Raw genomic sequence first — 20,868 nt, 5'->3', positions numbered from 1 at the left:
ATGCTGTATGTTTTTATTGGTTTCTTTGTAAATACTGCTTTCTTTCCAGTTCTAAAGTCATGTTTATTTGAGAGCTTAATCGTATCTTGTCTATTTGCCAAGTTACCATGGTAACCTCCCTGCCCAAATTACTGCTGGTTCCTTGTGACAGAGACTCTAACTCTGCTCTCATGACATAAAGAAAGAGACAAAGAGAAAGAGAATATGTACTGTGTTCTGTTATCTTTCCAAGAAGGGTTGGGTGGAGAGAACAGTCTCAGTGAGCACATTCTCTAAATACTGAGGAATCCCTCACAAAATCCAGAGGCAACATTAAACATGAAACTGTATCAAAATAAAAAAACTTGGTTGCTAGGGAAGCAGAGACCATACAAACACTGCCATATTTAAGGAAATCAGCCTCTTGGGCTGCAAATAATAACCCTGAAAGTACTTTGCTTTCAGATGTCAATGTGTATATTTCTGTTTGGTGCTGAAGAAGATGCACAGTGGAACTTGCTCATTTCCTGGACTAGATCTCTGTTGACTATTTTACCAATAATGTTAAGTGACGAATTCTTTCAGTGTTTCCGCCTATGCTGCAACTAAAAACAGGAAGCATTTCTTCACTGACATTTCCTCTGCTTGGTCAGGCACACTTTCGGTTGTTAAAACTTGTCTTCGAAAAGGCTGAAAACCTTTGGTACTCCCAAGTGTGCGGCCTGTGAATGCGTATGGATCTGTTTGTGCTACAGGAGTTTGATCACAGCGCTGCTGACTCGCAAAGGCTCGCATAAGGGGACGGCTCAGGGCGCAGGGCAAGGCTTGCGCGTTCATGCTACGGCAGCTCTCCTGAAGGTAGGCCCGTTCGCTCAGACATGTGGCGAGACGTGGAGCGAAGAACCATGTCAGCTCGCAGTGCATCAGCCTGACAACCATCAGCATGCACAAATAAACATTTCTCTCTTGCTGTCTCTTTTCTCTCCTTGTCTCAGCGTCGGGGCACACACAGTTTTCCTTGTTTCAGAGAGGGTGGTGTTTTCTTTGTCGGTGTGTATCATGACATGTTGGTTGGTATGTGTTGTCTGATCTGGTGACACTGGGTCAGTTGAAGACAAGTCATGTTTCATTTGCATTAAGATCTGGATGTGGAGTCATTCCCATGGTTTGTCATTAAACAAACTAACAGATAAAAAAAAATACTTCAAACTGAGTATCATATACCATTTATGTCTGTCACCAACTGAAGAATTTAACTAAATGAAAATGAACATGGATATGCATAAAAACCACAACTCAAGAAAGCCAACGTAATGTTAACCATTAATTGGCCATACAAACAGGACTTACAAAGGAACAACATAACGACACACAGGTGGCATGGCAAATGAGACTCAGGATACACCACCTGTCTAGGGCGTGGCACAAAGCCAAAACATTCAACGTGCAGAAGGAATGAAATGTAAACATAAGAAAATGCTGTGGGTGGCATTGCAAGCAGGTGGAGAGTGCTGGTGGGCAGGCAGTGATAGCTCAGTGGTTAAAGTGCTTCAGTAGTACTTGGATATTGACAGTTCAACCCCCACCACTGCTAAGTTACAACTGTTGTGCTTTTCAATTGCTCAGACTATATTCAGTCATAACTGAAAGTCACTTTATATACAGAATAAGTGCTTTAAATGTCACAGTAAAATTGTTGCACAACACACACACACACACACACACACACACACACACACAAATGTTTATAACTCAGGTTATGGTGACTTTAGTTATTATAAATAATAAGTGAACAATTTTAATTATTTGACTTACGTTATGATCAGCCCCACCCCCACCTGTCAATTGTACCTTTGTTTATTTTGCCAGGTGCTATTTGTCAGTCTCAGTTCCTCCTAGCTTTCTGCACCCCCACCCCTCATTTGTATTCCCAGGTGTTTCTTGTTGGTTTTCTTTGGTATGTCTGATATTTAAACCCTGGTCTCTGTGCAGTCAGTATTGGTTATTGTGAAGGTTGTTCCAGGTTATGTTTTGTGAGTTTCTGGAGGTGAATTCTGTCTCAACAAAGTTTTGTGTTGGTGTATATTGTTGGTGTGTATTGTTAATATTAGGTTATCTTTAAGTCTGTCATCATCATCATCGATATACGTGCTGACTTTTTGAAACTGGACTGTGACCCTCACTCTGATTTTGGTTTTGCCTATAATAAACCTCACTCTGCTCAGCGTATGCTTCCACCCCATTGCCCCATGATGCCCCATGATGCCCCAGGCTTATAACAACTTATAATTGTATTTATCCATATATGTGTTCACAACAGCATCGACGTGCAGCATACATAAAAAGTACGAAAAAATGGAAGAATTTGTGCAAGACTCTGATGCACCTGCGTATTTTGTAGGTGAGTATTATGAGAAGTGTGCATGTGTCACATGTGACTCCACTGAGTGTGTATCATCAAAGAGCCTGGGTTAAATTAGGCCCCTGTGTGATGGAACTAATCAGTGTTCTGCAGGAGAAAGAAGGAAGACCATCCAGCCAGTGTCTCTAACCGATTCCAGACTGGTCAAACTTAAAGAGGTGGGTTCCTCAATCTGTTTTTGACTTTTCATTTTAAAGCCATGATGTGTTCCAGTATGTCTTTATCTGACCCGTATCTTCACCCCTGACCTGCCGTGGGTGTGTGTCAGGTGCTGGTACAGTGGATCAATAGCACTCTGAAGTCAGAGCACATTGTGGTCCAGGCACTGGAGGAAGACCTGTACGACGGCCTGGTTCTCCATCACCTGCTGAGTAAGGAATCGGTGTTCTGCCGTAGTGTCTATGTGCATATCTGCACATCTCATTAGGCAAATCGTCCTGATTGCTAGTCGCCTTGTGCAAAACACTTCAGACCATTCCCTGCCCGTGTGTGCCACCTATAGGCAAGTTAGGAGGAGTGTGCCTACAGGTGGAGGAGATCGCAGTGAGCAGTGCAGCTCAAATGCGCAAGCTGGAGGTGATCCTGCAGGCTCTAAACGAGGACCTCGGGATCGGGCCTGAGACAGACACTGCAGCAAAATGGAGTGTCAAACGTGAGTGATGGCTTGCTCATTGAATGCATGATCCCACTGTGGTACCACCATTTACTAACCGTCATTATGATATCTAGTGTGTATAAGTGCCTTCTCTCCTGGTAAGTCATTCACAGCCGAGACTTGCTGTCAACTCTTCATCTTCTGGTTGCCATGGTGAAGCGTTACAATCCCAACTTAGTCCTACCCCCAAATGTCAGTGTGGAAGTCATTTTACTTGAGGTGGGCAAAATGTATGCATGTTTAAAATAAATGCACATACAGAAACAATTCAGTGATTTTTGTTTTTCCTAAATCTACTTTAAGGAAGTCATTAACCTTTGATACATCAATGCATTTTTAAACGAAGGTTAACAAAAGCGGCATCAAATCTGAAAAACAGATAGAGCACATCACAGCTCAAAGGTATGAACATCAGAGCAGATCGGGATTGATATCTGAATATAAGCACATTAAAGTGAGAATATTGTGAAAGCTACAGTCCTTGTTTTATATGGTCTTATATTTCTTCCATGATTCCAGTGAGAATACAGATGGACCATCTAACAGTAAGTCAAGTGAGTTTTAATTGTGATTATAATTGTTGTTTATGCCTGAAAACATGTCAAAATAACCTGGAAGCTGCTTTGCCACATCCCCTCTCTTGCTTGACTCTCTCTTCTTATCAGAAGACCCCATAGATGAGGTACTCAGACTTGATGAATATAAAATTGCCACAGTAAAGAAGGTAGTCCCCTACAGACTGCAGTTAACATTCAAACATCAGGTCAGGTAAAGCTTAGCTATACGGTAATCTAACTGCTGATCTGCCTCTATGCCTGCAGGCTATCTTTCATTTTGTCAATAAGAACATGTCTGCATTGAGGCTGCAGGTGACTGACCTCGAAAAACAAGTAAATACAAGTACCTGTTCACCTCACCAAATAAAGCAAAGCTTTCTGACATGATGTCAAAATGATATAAATAGAACATGTACACATCACTGCTTCCTATATGAGTGTTATGTGCGTGTGCTACATACTTGTGTCATCAGTTTGCAGATGGCGTGATCCTCCTTCTGTTGATTGGTGAACTGGAGGGCTTCTTCATCCCACTCTATGCGTTTTACCTCTCTCCTTCCACTCATTCAGAGATGGTGAATACCTTTTGTTCATCGTAAAGGAGCATTGCACTTATAATGGATAATTTTTGTATTTTCTTACAATGATAATGATATAAATCATAGATTTACATTTACATTTACATTTACATTTACGGCATTTAGCAGACGCTCTTATCCAGAGCGACTTACAAAGTGTTTTGCTTCTGATCACAGAATACATCCTAGGAAATAGTACAGATAGGCCAGAATTCAAGACACCATTGAGTCAGACTACTACTAAACTACAGGAGTCAATATCATTACCTAGTGTTTTGCAAGTTAGGCATTTGCCAGGAAGCACAAATAACCATAGACAGACATACAATTTAAGAACACGGCAAGTGGTATCAGCTGAGTTAGTGCTCTGGTAAGAACTCAACAAACAGGTGAGTCTTCAGTCTACGCTTGAAGATAGCAATAGACTCTGCAGTCCTAGCAGCTAATGGAAGATCGTTCCACCATCTTGGAGCCAGGATGGAGAATAGTCTGGAGCTTTGTCTTCCATGAGACTTTAAGCATGGAGTTTCAAGTCGAGCCAGGCTTGAGGTTCTAAGTGTTCGCTCTACAGATCGGCTTTTGACCATGGACATCATGTAGGGAGGGGCCAGTCCATTTTTGGCTTTGTAAGCAAGCATCAAGGTTTTATATCTGTTGCGTGCCGCTACTGGAAGCCAGTGAAGAGAGCGTAGCAGAGGAGTCACATGTGAGAACTTGGGTAGATTGAAGACCAGTCGTGCTGCAGCATTCTGAATTAGTTGTAGAGGTCTGATGACCCGTAGAGGAAGACCTGCAAGTAGGGAATTGCAGTAGTCCAGATTAGAGATTACTAGAGACTGCACAAGTACTTGAGTAGCTTCCTGTGAAAGGAAGGGTCGTATTCTCCGTATGTTGCAGAGGAGAAATCTGCAGGATCTGGTCAGCTTTGAAACATGTGTTGAGGACAACTCGTTGTCCAACGTTACACCCAGGCTTCGAGCAGTTTCTGATGGTGTTAACAAGATGTTCTCAAAGGAAACTGTGAGGTCGTTGTGTGGGTTTGGGGTTCCTGGAATGTATAGAAGCTCAGTTTTGCTAGGGTTGAGCTTCAAGTGGTGAGCAGTCATCCATGAAGCAATATCTGCCAAGCATGCAGAGATACGCCTAGAGACCTGGGTGTCAGAATGAGGGAAGGAAAGAATTAGCTGGGTGTCATCAGTTTACATGGATTGGATGTAGATCCTCTCCATGTTACCTGATAGGAACGGTCTTCAAGATATGACTGGAACCATTTCCAAGCAGAACCAGTCACACCTAGGCTAGAAAGAACAGAGAGGAGGATGTTGTGGTTGACAGTGTCAAAGGCTGCAGAAAGATCTAGAAGAATTTAAAAAGAATTAATGATAGCTTGTTAGCCTTGGCAGCATGGAGCTTCTCGGTCACTGCTTTGAGGGCAGTTTCTGTTGAGTGTGCCCGTTTGAAGCCAGACTGATTAGGATCATGGAGTTGGTTCTGGGTGAGGAAGAGAGATAATTGGTCATAGACTGCTCGCTCCAAAGTTTTTGATAGAAAAGAAAGAAGTGATACCGGTCTGTAGTTGTTCATGTCAGAGGTGTCAAGTGTTGCTTTTTTCAGGATTGGTACCACCCTTGCCATCTTGAACACGGTAGGCACATGACCCAAAACTAAGGAGTTGTTGATGATTGCCGAGATGAACGGAAGGAGTTCTCTTGACATATTCTGGAAAAGAGTGGAAGGAATTGGATCCAGTGGGCATGTAGTAGGATTGCTAGAAGTCAGAAGTTGATGTATCTTGTCTGAGGAGAGAGGGGAGAAAGAAGCCAAGGAGTTGAGTGTTGGATTAGGGGTACTAGTAGGAAGGTTGGGAGCTGGGGAGAAGGACTGATGGACTGCTGCAATCTTCTCTTCAAAGAAGATGACAAAATTCTCAGGAGTGAGAGAGGATGGAGGAGGGGGTGAGGGAGGGTTAAGGAGTGAAGAAAAAATACTGAATAGCTTGCGTGGGTTGATGCCTGATTCATAGATTAATCGGAAAGGGAGGTACCCACTACACTCTACAATTCTTTATTAATATATTGATTTAAATTGTATAGCATTCAATACAATTTATAATTTGTTTGGTTTGTTCAGAGTAAACTTTAATTTTAGACCTGTGATTTCATAATTTATGTTATGTACAAGGAATGCATATGAAGGCATTTTCCTATAATTTCACTTTATTTTTATAAATTTTAGCTATTATTGTAATTGCAGACATCGTCCATTATCTTTACCATTTAATCCTGCTAGTCAGGGTTCCAGGCCAATCCCAGCATCGTTGGGCAAAGGCAGGGTACACCATGGGCAGCCAACACACATGCACATCTATGGGCAATTTAGAACAACCCATCAACCCAACACACATGTCTTTGGAATGTGGGAGTAAACCAGAGAAAACCCACACAGGCACAGGGAGAACATGCAAACTCCACACAGAGCAGACCAAACCAAGCTCTTTAACTGCCACACCACCATGCAGCTCCACAAACATTTATGGATTTGTTTAGTGTTTCCCATTTCATATGACTATGTATTAATCATAATTCCAGTTTTCCTGAATATGATTTATATGGTAATATAGATTTTTTGGACATATCAAATGATCAAAACAGAACAGGCCGATGCTGTCTCCCCTTCAGACAGTGGAACAGCTCATGCAACTCCACTTGTCATTTTATTGTTTGTGTAATGAGTCGAGGAAAGAGAACCTTGCTGTTGTGGTGACCCTTGGTAGGAGCACAGGCAGAGATGTAGAGCCACCCTGGAAACAACAGCCTAAAAGGAAGATATGTACGATGAAGTAAAAACCTTCCTGAAATTTTTAATGACTGGAACATAGCCATGCTATATTGGTGTAAATCGGGCCTGTAGTTCTATCATCTCTATCAAAAAACCTGTTAATCATTATTTGTTAGTAACAGTTAAAACAATAAGAGATGATGAGGTGAATTATCTTATTGGCAATATTTTAAACATGATTCATAAAAAATAAACATGTGACATGGGATTGTAGTCATTTTCTGAACTCTATCCAATACATGCTTGCCCAGTTACTCAGAACGGCCATAGCAGGCATTCTGTTTTGTTCATTTAGAATGATAAATCTTCACCCACTTGCTGAACACAGGGTGTGGGTTGAGATGACAGATGTCTGACCTAGCTGTGACTGCAAATATTAATTTAATTTAAATGGACTGGCATCTGCATAGAACAGCCAAGCTAGCAATTGTTCATTCCAGAAAAGAAGACTACACACCATTGCTTGCCATTCAAAGTCTAATTACTTTAACAGAATGATGCATAGCTTATGAAGGACAATATAAGCATTTCTGATCTGCTTGTACTTCCAGCTTCACAATGTCACTTTGGCGTTGGACATCCTCAGCGACAGAGGAATGACTTTAGTAAATGTGGATCCAGAAGGTGAGCTACAGTATATAAACCACATAAAGATATCAAGAAAATGTAAACATTAACATGCACTGTGGAAATAGCAAGGTTGAGCAGAAATCCTACAATCAATCAACCTGGCAGACTATGCATGGCCAAGACCAAGGCCATGCTCAAATTGTTCTGTATCTTCATCAATAGTTTATGGTCACAGGCCTTCTGTTTCAGGGTTACAAACCAGTAGTGACAGTGCTGCGTTTTATACACTCGTACCAACACAATACTACATTCTAGTAAACTGCTACCATGTTATTATCATAGGTCTGTTAAAACAGAGATACCACCAGAAAGAGAACCAGTCAGCAGTAGTCCTGTGGTCAGAAATTGACCTATAATGAATAGGGTAGAAGAGTCAGACAACATGACAACAGACTGTACACTCCTTAATTAATGTTTGAGTTGCTTAGAAATTGCATTAATAGTTTCTTAATTCATTCATCATATTTTACAAAGCAGTCTACTGTTTAATAATAATAAGAATAATAATTTAATACTAGTACTACAATTTTCAGTTTTAATGTTACATGTACCCACATAAGTATTTTGGATAATTGAAAGGACATTCAAATTCAATGATGTAATTTCTGCTCTGACAGATATCGTGTCCCAAGATGTGGCTGCTACACTCAAAGTGTTGTATGCCTTGTTCCAAAGGCACAAGTACAAATAATCCCAGCCAAAATCTACACCTTCTACAAATGCCTGGCATAAGCTAAGATTCCTGTCAGCTTAGAGTGTCACATTAACTGTGACGTTCTTTTGTCATTGGGGCTGGCGAGGCAGTTGTCCAGACAGCTTCACTCCTGCGAGCCTTAATGAAAGTGAGAGCACGTTGGAACGCTCCGCTCCTCATGCAGATTGAATTGCCATGCTGACAGCATTGTTTCTCCACGTCTCCACTCTAACCCTGCTTCTCCTAACACACACTCGTCCAGTGGGCTCCAGCCCTGGGGCTTCTTACTGGTCCTGGTGGAGTAAATGTGTTAGCTCTGCACTTGCCCTCAAGTGTTTCCCTTTCTCCTGCCCCCAAATAAACATATCTGATCTGCAGGGTATGGAGTGGAGTGTTCTTCCTTCCCTCTGCTGTTTGGTCAGCATAGGACTGTTGATCAGTAGATCAGAGTAGATGGAAAAAAAATACAGTGCAGTGAGTATTTCCAGAAAGGTGTGTTGCCCTGTTTTAACAAACCCTTGGAGGATGCTGATTTAACAGAGACATCTGAAGCTTCATCATGTTAAGTGGTAACTCTGCTCACTGAGTTGTGATGTCTTAGACCCAAGTTAAATTTATCTTGACAAAACCTTCTGTAAAAATAATTAGTGTGGCTAACACAACAACACTATCAAAATGAAAAAGGAAAAACTAGCCTCTCATATCGTGATAATCCTTTCATCAGATATGACAAAAATGTCAAAACACTAATTATAGTGGAAGAAAGATCCATCAGCAAACCAGTTCTGCAATACTGTTTAGGATGTTTTGATGCGTTTGGCAAAAGCACAGATCTAAAAATACAGATCACTTTGTTGTTTAGTGTAAACGTAGTGTAAAATATCACAGACAAAACTTGAAAAGAAATGTGTCTTAAAAGTTGGATGGTTTAGGTGGGGTTTATTTTGAGAATGTCTACAAATAAGTTAAGATTTTAACTGTTTTCAGTTTAGAATATCCACACATTTTAAGTGAGTTTGTATAAGCCAATAAGTATCTCACTGCTTGAGGGGTTTAAAAATTGCTTTAAAAGACTGTCCACTGTAGATTTTTTATTTTAGCAATTCATGCAGAAAGAACAAACAAAATTTCTTTAATGCATTTAGCCCTGAAATGTAAAGAATAATGGTACTACCATGTTCAGTGTTAATGCCACGTGTACCCACAGAGGTATTTTAGATAACTGACTGGTCTGTTTTAAACAAATAGAGCCAATGACAAAGATAAATGAAAATCTTTGCAGAGAAGATATGGTGATACTTTAATGCTTTATTTAAGGATAACACCTGTGCCATTTTTATTCTTATTATTGCAGATAAAATGCTCATCATTAGCTAACACTTTAGATTTTGTAGGGAATCTCATTTGTGTGTATCTGCTCTGATCATGTGTCACTTTATCACCCTGTATTTCCATGGAAGAATGATAGAATATGAGAGATCAAGAGTATAAGTTGTACCTCGAATGTGATTATTTTAGGAATGTGAAGCACAGTTGTCATGACGGGAGTCTCCAGAGAGTGGTCCTTAAAGCACTGAAAAATGTCAAAAGAATGCCCAAACAAACCTGAGTAGACAGACAAACCCGCATGTGTGTTTCTAATTCTACAGCCCCTTCAGACAGCCTGGAGTATGCCTTAATGATGTCTCACAACTCCAAGAGGGCATGTGAAGGTAGTGGCCAGACTAAAGTCTGGACTGATTGATCAGCTGCTACTGTCAAACTGATTCAAAACATTAGAGAGAGACAGACCAGAGAGCCTTTGAAGTTTTGACCTCTCAACAGTGCAGAACATTAAATAACACACTGACCAAACAATGAATATTGTAATTCATCTTAACACAAGTCACACAAATTAAAATGAACATGAACTGCATTTCAACACAGCTGGAAAGATATATCTTTATTTCTCTCAACTGCAACAGTACAAAGTTAACAATTTCAAGTACAATTGAAATAATGACTTTACCTTCTACCTAATAGCAAAACACTATCTCACAGAGTGTGTGTATGTGTGTGTGTGTGTGTGTGTGTGTGTGTGTGTGTGTGTGTGTGTGTGTGCGTGCGTGCATTTGTGTGTGTGTGCATGTTCGTATGTGAGTGTGTAAACACTTACATACATGTATGAATGGTATACAAGTGGGCATGTGTGAACAAACCACCTGCTTTAAGGTACCAGAAGCTACAAAGCTGCTGTCTACAGGTGTAGAGTTACTAAGGCAACTGTTACCAAGACAACCCAAATAATAAAAAAGGGTGACTGGTCATTACTTCATTGTGGAGCATCAATGACTATTTTATTATTCTATTTGAATTACTGTTTTTTTTTTGCTTGATCAAGCATCCAAGATTTCACCCAATGATTTTTTGACATTTTGATCATTCATATCTAAATATCAGCTGCTGTTTGTAGATTAAATAAGAATCGTTGTGCTGGATCACATCTAATTTGAAGATTCCATCTTGAGTTAAATTACTATTCTGCAGCAGATGGGCTTGGAATTGCCATCTTCCTTTCTTCATCCCCCACTGTCTGTTCCTTAGGAGACGTGAGGCTAATTCCCCACCTCTCACATATGTTCCTGCCTAACCAGTTAGTGCAGAGCAAGGAATGTCCAGCTCAACCAAGAAATGTGATATTACTTTTTCACTGTATAAATCACCTAATTGAACATTAGGCACATTTTGAATGGTTACTTCACTTGCAATGAATGCATTGGCCATGCTTGAAGCTTATTGATAATAACCAGGGCTTACAGCTTTACAGTCTTTGTTCTTGTCGAATGTGAAGCGATATGTGACAAAAACTCACAGTAAGCATACATGGAGCGTGCTTCTATGTGCCGTTTAGGAACAGTGTGATTGTTATGTTCAGAGGGAGATGGTGGGCTAAGCAGGTGGGGGGGGGGGGGGGGGGGGGGGGGATTAGTCGTGAGGTCTTGAGAGTGTTCCTCAGCCTTGAATCAGGAGAATGCAGTGAGTATTTCAGAATATGCATATTCCACTGAGGAGAGAGTTGGGAGTTTCTGAAATAATGCTCCAGGCATTTGAGAGTACTGCTTAATAATAAAGAAAAAATCACTGCAATTATCTAGTCATTTATTTTACAATATTATATTCCAATTATAGTTACGAACTATACTGGATTGCTTATAGATTGCAAAAGTATATCTATTTAATTTATGCTGAAAGACCTCAAAATGCTTTGTGGTGTCATGGTAGTTTTCATCTAGTTATATATATGTAATTTATTTCAGTCATGATCATTTGACTGATTCACTAATACAACCAGATTAAAAATAAATAATGAAGAGTAAACAGTGCAACTGAATCAAAGACTAAATCAGTTTTCAGGAGACTTCCACTACATTAAATACAACACATCACAATTAAAACCAACAAAAACTAACATAATGTCACTTACAGTGACACCTATGATAAACTATGATCTCCAGTTTTATTTTATTGTATAATATTAAAAAATGTTACTTCATTTTGGGGAAAAACAATAATAAATGGTTCAACATTTGAAATTTGAATTGAATTTGAGCATTTCAAAATGTAAGAATTTTCATTATGTGTGCTGTGAGTCTCAGAACCTCCGAAATGTTCTGTGAATATGCAGCCATGTAACAGTGGTTCACTCAGAATAATCTACAAACAGTTCCCCCATGGACTCATAATAATCGAGCTGCATTCAGAAACACTGCATTTCTTTCCATCCTAAAACCTCAGGAGGCTAAGACTTTCTTTGAAAAAAAAACAGGATTCACTGTAACACGTTGACAGAGAGTGTTTTTCAAAATAGTGAATACCAATACCCTTAATTCATTAAACTTGTGAGACCTTGCATCCCTATACATGCATACCACATGAGAATTTTTCAATGTTATATGGAATTGCCCCACCAGGCACTGCTACAGCGTACCACTGAGCCACACTCATTGACTATAGCGTTACTTTAATTTTGATGGTTGCTTTATAGGTGTAATTTATATGTGTACAAATGTAGAATGATCACCAGCCATCTTCTACTCCAGGTAGGTAGATACTTTATTGATCCCGAAGGAAATTTAGCATGGCCAAACTCTAGTCCTACAGGTCCTGAGTCCACACAGTTAGTAAATGACTTGCTCAAGCACAAGCGCTTGCTCTTCAGGACTGAAATCTGGCAACCCTGTTTATCAGTCGTCAGCTTCTGCCCACATGACCACTGCTGACCAGGTGTTATATGGGTGGTGGACCATTCTCAGCAGAGCATTAATACTTATGCATGAAAGTGGCATGGGGGTAGATATTTCACTTTATCAGGCACAACAATGTTGCATGATTATTTCTTTATTCATTGTTCCACGTGTTCGTGTCAGCTGTATGTTGATAGCAGTCTGCCAGTATACGCATTCATAATATTAAGCCAAAGGTCTTGTGGGCAGCAAGTGGTCAAAGGCTGAAGGTTTGCCAGCCCAAATTGTGCATGGGAACATTGAAACTATAAACTTCACACACCTATGAGGCATTTCTTATAAAGTTCTATCAATGTTCATGTGGCTGGTGAGTGTAAACCTGCTGTCATGTTGTGAGGACTTAATTTCAAAACAAAACAAACAAAAAAAAACCTGGCTTCCTGTTTGAAAACATTGCTTAGTTTCCATAGTTTCTCAGGTGCTACTAGTTACAAATAGCAACAAGAACTTAAAAATATACACAACCACATAGCCTGGGTCCCACAAGGCTAAAGCCCAAATCGGCAATCACTACAACTTCCAGACCAATTTTAGTGTGGCACTGAAACAGTCCTTTGGATGACAACAGCACACCCAGTGTAAAGTACATGTACATTTAACATGCTCATTGTTTGGTAAACTTGAAGCTAGTCCTTGTGTAGCAATGGCGTTGTCTCAGTGGTTTCTGATTGGGGCTTTAAGTATTCTGATTTGGGGGTATTAAGTATCAGTACTCGGTTTCTCAATATTCCCTGACTAATGTACATAAACAACATACAAACAAATACTCCTATCACCGCACAATTATAGTAATTTGTCCATATTAGGTCACAAAGCAGTGCAAACACTATAAATAAAATCTCAAATGTGTTCATGAATTCAAGAAAGCTACTCTTGTTCCTTTGCTTGGATAGATGCTTAACCTGGAGCTTGGTTCCAGCCCAGTTCACTTCTTTCTTGTTTATCTTGTCCCAGTTCATAAAAAGCTCCAAGCTGTAGTTCCGTTAAATACTCGATTCTGCTAGGTCTGTAAATGCCTCAAGTATATAAGTGATTCTTTAAGGTTTTTCTGACTTCACTGTGAAGCGGGATTGTTACATAGGAACTGAAGGGATGTGCAGACCTCCCTGAAAAGGTTTTGGTCTCTGAAGACTGGGTCATGAACCACATCTTCCTCCAATTTCTCTTCTTATGTGTTCTCTTGAAGTCCTGATCTCTTGAAAACAGAAACAGACAATTAGTAAAATGCAAATGCTAAACTCATTTCTTGGCAGGCTTAGAACTTTTAGTAACTCAGTTTGTTGGTATCTACAGATAATTTGATAGTTTCAAAGGAACTAACGGCATAAGCTAAACACAGTGAGCTCTGTACTTAAGTATACTGATTAGGAAAGCATTCTAATTCCTTTACTTCTTACCATATTTACAGTTTATTAACATTCATATACAGTTTGTTTTGACAGTTTGAACTGGTCTTTTCCATTCACTACAAAGACAAATATTTTTAAAATAGGCTGTAAAACTACCTTAACTACTTTCAACAGGGAATAGGACAAGATTTCACAATAGTTGTGACATGTTATTCTCCAGTAGGTGTTTTTTTTATTGTGAGGTCTGATAAAGAACACAAAGCATGTAAACAGAATGCAGTTTACTGCTCTGCTCTTATCTGAAAACCAGAATATTAGGTGTCAAGTTTAATAATTTATGCCAAATAAATTCAGTAACATTAATTCATAATATACAAATAAAATCTTATTGAACACAGCTGCATACATGACCATTTTGAAGTAAAAACTGGGTGTAGTACAAAAATAAATATGATCATGTGGTGTTTTGATAATGGCAGTACTCTTCAAAATGCCTTCTAGGTCTTTAAGCTTACAAGTGACTGCACAGTGTCTTCAAGAAAAGCAACAATCTTAATTTAACCTAGTCTGTCTCTGTTCCATTAATCACAGTATGCCAAGCACAGTTTAAAAATAGTAGGCATTCATGATTAGTTCAGTTTACCTCACAGCATGACCCAAATTACTCAAAGCAATTTAACTTAGCAACCTAGAGACGAGCACAGATGTGAACTGCCATCATCAGAATTTCAGTCATTTGTGATTTCTTGTAAAAGCTGTAATTCATTTAGTTACAGGAAAGATAGTGTGAAAGGGTAAGGCTGTGATAAGAAAATGGATGGAGGAAAGTTATCAGTGAGGAAGCAAGATCAAATTTGTCTGTTATCACCTATGTAGTTCTGCATCATCTCAGACCTTCAAACATCACACACTCCAAACACCCTCCCATCCAAACATCACACACTCTTCTTCAGATGTCATATATCTGCTTTTAGCCCTTTGTCCTTTCCCTCATACTCACCTCTCATCTTTTCACTCTACAAGGTCCCTTGTGTACAAAACTAAAGAAACGATGTGCATCTAAATCTACCTTAATGTTCTCCTTTTCTAAAATCCACTGATAAATTCTTTCAAAATCCTTGATACTGCTGCTCGGATTGTGTGCTCTTTCGGCTCTGTCTCTAAAGCAGCTTAACATTCATTGTCCACTGTTTGGTGGTTTGATCATCTGAACTGTGACAGGGCATGCTGGTTTATAAGCATTTATAACCCTCACTAATCATTCTCCTTTTTTCTTCTCTATTTAATCCTTTGAAGTTTTGAGGAGTTTGGAAGTTCTTAGATGTCAAGGGATGTTGGCTATGGGTGAATGAATCTTTAGACCTATCTGGAATCTTGACAGCTCATTTTGGTTGAGATTTTTTTGCTAAACATTGGGAGCTTATTTGAAAGTACATTGCAGTAAAAGCCTTTAGAGTTTACAGTGATGTGCCTAATAGACTTTGTACTTATAGACGTTGGTGGAGGCTTGTGCACAGGAGCCAGTTTGGGAAATTGAGGAGAGCAAGGTGATAGTCATGTATGTGAGAGTGAATTAGATTGAGCAAGAAGATGGAGAGTGAATGAGAGTGAGTGCCAAGATGGAGAGTGTGTGTGAGTGAGTAACAGGATGGAGAGTGTGTGAGTGTGAGTAACGAGATGGAGAGTGTGCGTGAGTGAGTAACAAGATGGAGAGTGTGCGTGAGTGAGTAACAAGATGGAGAGTGTGGGAGTGTGAGTAACAAGATGAAGAGTACTGACACAAGCTTTCTCTCTTCTATAGAAAATACTAGTCACTCAATCTAGCCTTTTTCAGAGTAATTAATATATATAATAGACTGAGGGAATGGTCTTGAATGGTCTTGAATGGTCTTGGGCGGTCTTGGGCAAATGCCATTGATCTTCCTGTTGTCAAACATTAACATTTATTTGAAAGTAAATGAAAGATATGCTTTATATTACCTCTAGTAAAATCTGACTCAAAATGGAACCAATCCTGAAAACAAAAATAAAAAGGGTTATGTTTTAAACTAGAGGAAACCTTGACAGTTAGCTCTTCAGATCAGGTGAAATGAAACATATCAGAACTAATGAGTGCTGCCCTAGTAAAGATGAGTGAGTGAAAATCTTTTTAAATGTAATTTTTTTAACCAGTTGGTATTTTTTAACCAATTGGTACCAGTCAATAGTCAATTCCCCATTACGAGGCATCAGAACAACTCAAATGGAAGAACACACAATTAGTCTGTCTCTATCCATAGGATGCATGTGCATGTTGTTTGCACACAAAGTGGCTATACAGAAGCATGGGTCCCAATTAGGGTAATTACACTGCTCTAATTAGACCATGGGTCCAATTAGACTGTTTTGGCATGTGTTGCATATATATGGTCATAACTGATGGATATAAGGAAAAGAGACCACAATTGTGTTCTTTCCCTTGTTTTTCACTTGTGTAATGAGAAATGTTCTAATAAATGAGATAAAGCAGGAATAGTGACCCTCAGTTTTGCTGATGTGGTTATCACAGTGGCTAACAGTAACTTCCAGTTTCAACATTATTAGCAAGGTTTTAATACAAACTATGGTGTTAAGATCAATGACAGCATCATATTATTGTTTTTTAGCAAGTGATTTAGCAAAGTAGATAGTCAGCTGATGCTCGTTGACATGGTTTGTGTTTTCAGTCATTTGAGGGCTTTGTAATGTTTAGCCACAGCAAACACACCACAAATGAGAGTAAGATTTTTATTTTCACATTTATTAAATAAAACAGATGTTATTGAATCTAGAAATGTCCCGATAAGTGTTCTGATTTATATTTATTTAATTAATTAGTTGGGAATTGATGAACAATCATGATCATGATGTAAAGGGAAGATTCAAATTGATCACCCACCCGTTAGACTGCAGTGACATATTAATCTGCTACCCACATAATTCATCAAGGCAACTTCATAATTTATCAAGGCAACTTCAAGAACTTGGTGCAACTAGCTCCCTTTTCCTTTTGGCACAGTACGGTAGAAAGAAGCGGTTTCAAAGTACTGTATTTGTCAAATGTAAGTATTCATGTGTTCCACTTACACAATTGAAGTTTAAGAACATATGAAAAGTGTTTTTGATAGAGCGACTATAACTGTCCTAAAGACAGTTAACGGATATTAGACATTTTGGTGCATTTATATTAAAAACGAATAACCAGAGCCGGAGTGGATAATTGGAAGATTCGGGAGGATTCCCGATGGGCCGGCTCATGTCAATCTCTAGTTTGGGCCGATTGGGAGGGAAATATAATTTTGGGCCGGATTTGGCCATGAAACTCCCGGGCTGAAAAAGTGTCCCACTCCGGCCCTGCTTATAACCATACCCTTTTATGGTTTTATTCATATATTGAAATATACAGCAAATATGAGTTCTTGTGAAAGCTTTGGACCATACTGATAGAAGATGATTTTGCTAGTCTCTACTCACTCATTGTTGTTGTTTTATTTCAGGAATGAATGCCTGGTTAACTCAGAGAGGAGATAACAGAGAGGAAATGACAGTGGACCATGAACAGCATGCTGGTGATGGCTGTGGTCTCCCATGCACAGTAGGGCTGTTTGTGTGTTGCCCCTTCAAATGAACACAGTTATAGTCACTTGAACACATAAATCACTATCGCTGTCTCTAAATGTCTCCAAAGATTACATGCATATATTCTGTAATTAAGACAAATAATCAGGCTTTTGCAAACATTATCTTCTTACACATTTTACAAGGTTACTGTGATGCTCCACTGTTTTTGACAGAATACAAAATGCTAGTATCTATTTTGTACATGTATGCATGGATCAATACCACCTATGCAATATTGATGAGAACAGAAACTCAGAATGTTAGGAGCATGCAATAAAATGCTCATGGCAGCTTACAATATTTCTTCAATGAAGATAGCAGTTTGTGAGACTAGAACTTGACATCATTGGACTGATATCAGAAAGAAGAAGTGGTGAGGAACTAGTCAACAGCACTCTGGATGACTGGTGTGTGCTGTATAAGGTTCCTGATGGGCTGGAAGGTGCTCAGAGTTGTTTGGGTGTACAGCGCTGTCAGCAAAAACTGAGCAATTGAGGATTAAGACACAAAAAGCACAACACATGATGGGTGCCCTGAATGCACTATGTTGCAGGAATTGCAAATGATGAACACCTTTTGTAAATTTGTAAAAATTTGCATAAACCAATGTGTTTATTTTTCTCCAGATTAGGAACCAACCTATCTACATATTAGCAAATCTATATATACAGTAGACAGTAAAAAAAAATCTAGCTCCTTATTTCAGCATCACTGACTTGCCTGAACATATGGTCCAGTCTCTAATGATGCGTGGAAAGGAGTGGAGTGCATATCTGAAACAGCACCAACTGTCCTAAAGCTCCAAGTGATTTTCACTCCTTTCAGCAACAAGGCAACTAAAAAGACTTGTTTTCATTTTTCATCTGTCTCTCAGAATTTAAAGGTTTTGACTCAACTTCCACCGTTCATTACAGCTTAAACCTTAATTATTTATTCTTACCATTCTGTGATAGAATTTCTGGCCTGGACCTGTACTGTATGGGTCACATCATCAAAACTTTACATCATCATCATCATCATAACTGAAATAATATCCTATTATTTCCTCTGCATTCCACTTCTTGAACTGTAATTGTTGAGTAATTGTGTCCAGAAGCAGCACACCTAATTCCTTATTTTTTTATGTTTTTTTTTTTTTTTTTACATTTTCAGTTGTGGCATATTTTTAGCTGTGGAGGCAGCATGTCTAGATTTCTGACTGCATCCTCTTCTTCAGCTCCCTTATATACACTTCCCTTCACTTGCCTTCTCTTTGTGTGTGTCTCGCTGGGCTCTTGGATTTTTGTAAGTCAAGCCAACCTATTTGGCTCTGTCACCTCAGCTGGGCTGCAGGACCTGCCCTGGAGGGACGGCTGACTGCATGGACACTGCCAAAGCCCAGGACTATTTCCAGCACAGGTTTCTTTGCCTTTCACATTTACAAAGCACCACATGCAACACATGCAAAGGGCCTATTTTTGTCACCACCAAATCAGGTGTTCAGCTCCTTCAGTTTGTTCCATTTACTTCTGTGAACAGAAATTATTACTGATTGCCCTCCCAGTGTCAGTGAATTCATTTTTGAATCATTACTTCCAACAACAGCAAAAAAAAGTGATTTCACAGCCCTCTCTTTCTTGTGAGTGAAAAAGAGAAATGTAGAGTGAAATAGACTGAGAGAATTAAAGCGTTCTCCTCAGGCATCCAGGCTTATGTAGACTCTCTGTTAAGACTTCTCCAGTGCCATTGCTTTTACTTTCCTAATGTTGAATCCAGGTCATCTCTCTGGTATATACCGTACATGCATATCCTCAGCCCAGACCATCTGCAACTAGACATGGCCAGTCAATTTTCTCCAAGAACGATTTCTGACTTAGCACTTCCCCATTACAATTATATTTATTAGCATATGAAAGAAGTGATTGTAGACCCAAATTCAAGGATGGTAGTCATGGCCCAGAGTGACAGCCAGCCAGTGAGGCACTAAATTTAGGCACCACAATTTCCATGTGATGTGGCAGGTTGTTGAATAAAGCAGTATGGAAGACTTTAGGGCAGTGTGTTTAAAGAACCCAGTGACAGCACAGGTTGTTCTGCAGTGGGAAGTGAGTTACAGTGAGTGTGTATGATAATGTCAGCAACGTTTTGCTTAACTGCCCAGGTTGTCAGAGTGTATATGCATCTGAGAAAATGTACTGCTCACAAAGACACATACATCATTGAGCTTCAAAAAAACATGCCACATATACATCGGAACAAAAGATGACCGCTGAACAAAAGAGTTACCACTGTTTTATTGTACAGCAGATAGGAGAGAGACAAAACAAGCACTGGAATCAGACCATACTCTTGGTTTGTGCTCTCACTTCTCATGCATTTTATTTCTGACTGGGCCACATACTGAGGGGGCACACAGCAACTAACCAAGAGCAGAATACTGCTGCTTCCTGTCAGCCTTCCCAGGGACTGCCTCCTCTCTTGTACTCCCAATTACACAATACAACAGCAGCTTGCCATGTAAAGCTATTCTCAGGACATACCCATAACAGGAAAAGAAAATGGCACAAAGCACTCCAATGTTATGATGGCACGCCATAGTCGGGTCCACTGAAACTGCATGCTTCAATTCCCAAGTAGACAATAAGAAATAATATAGGGCATTAGGTTGTGTTTCAATCAATGACCTCTGTCACAAGTCAAGACCCCCTCCAGCAGATGTTTTCTTTAGAATGGGGGCTGGTTCTGTTTATTCCCATAATGCTCCCTAAGGAAAGAGCTTGGTTTTCTCTGATGACCTCAGCAAGACAGTTTGATACAAAGCTCTGCAATGTACCACAATGTACCGAAGATGTATGATGTCTGTGTGCCGTGTGTATTTGTAAACATAAAATCATAACTGTTGTGAAATTCTCAGTTTAGATTCACCAAGAAGATGATACTCTATCAGGGTCTTCTATCCACAAGCCTTATCTATATGATGTATTAAACTATGAATGGGCTGTTTACAAATACACATTTTCCATGACATTGGATGCTAATTCAATGTGGTCTTGAAGATAAAAACAAGAAAAAAAGGAATTTACGTAAAAAAGCAGTTGACTAATGTAGGAGTTACCCTGATGCAACCATGAATTCTCTAAACCTTTCGGTGGATTAGATGCCAGCAATTCTCCAACTGTGGTGCAATAACCCAATTGGTCTATGAGTCAATGCAATAGCTTCAAAGCAAAACAATTTTTACTGATGTTCTATAAAAATTTAAAAT

At 39.4% G+C, this 20,868-nt stretch overlaps 2 protein-coding genes across 8 annotated transcripts in view; one reads left to right on the top strand and one right to left on the bottom strand.

Annotated features, from left to right (window-relative positions):
- The first annotated feature begins 578 nt into the window (after nt 1-578).
- Nucleotides 579-8,730, top strand: parvg (parvin, gamma). Of its 4 annotated transcripts, none has more exons than XM_077006977.1 (13): nt 579-837; nt 2,300-2,380; nt 2,495-2,559; nt 2,670-2,772; nt 2,904-3,053; nt 3,160-3,275; nt 3,403-3,458; nt 3,576-3,610; nt 3,725-3,780; nt 3,878-3,946; nt 4,087-4,188; nt 7,581-7,653; nt 8,277-8,730. In XM_077006977.1, exons 2-13 carry the CDS (start codon nt 2,335-2,337, stop codon nt 8,348-8,350), a joined length of 945 nt encoding a protein of 314 aa, XP_076863092.1. In that variant the 5' UTR covers nt 579-837; nt 2,300-2,334; the 3' UTR covers nt 8,351-8,730. The 4 variants fall into 4 exon arrangements, with proteins under 4 accessions (XP_076863092.1, XP_076863094.1, XP_076863091.1 ...); XM_077006979.1 differs by having other exon boundaries at nt 580-837; nt 3,576-3,601; XM_077006976.1 differs by having other exon boundaries at nt 580-837; nt 3,722-3,780.
- Nucleotides 8,731-11,294: 2,564 nt separating this feature from the next.
- Nucleotides 11,295-20,868, bottom strand: part of LOC143515070 (protein shisa-like-1a) — a 34,274-nt gene continuing 24,700 nt past the window's right edge. Inside the window, exons 5-7 of one of the 4 annotated variants that reach the window (XM_077006980.1) lie at nt 17,478-17,621; nt 15,966-15,999; nt 11,295-13,831 (exon numbers count right to left, since the gene is read on the bottom strand). In XM_077006980.1, coding sequence (XP_076863095.1) covers nt 17,492-17,621 — 130 coding nt within the window. In that variant the 3' untranslated portion in view covers nt 11,295-13,831; nt 15,966-15,999; nt 17,478-17,491. The remainder of the gene's footprint in view (nt 13,832-15,965; nt 16,000-17,477; nt 17,622-20,868) is intronic. The other 3 variants (XM_077006981.1, XM_077006983.1, XM_077006982.1) reach the window with 3 other exon arrangements.

This window comes from Brachyhypopomus gauderio, chromosome 5 (assembly GCF_052324685.1).
Source record: "Brachyhypopomus gauderio isolate BG-103 chromosome 5, BGAUD_0.2, whole genome shotgun sequence".
Taxonomy (NCBI): Eukaryota; Metazoa; Chordata; class Actinopteri; order Gymnotiformes; family Hypopomidae; genus Brachyhypopomus; species Brachyhypopomus gauderio.
Note: the sequence above shows the minus strand (reverse complement) of the source record. Positions and strands in the feature narration are given on the sequence as shown.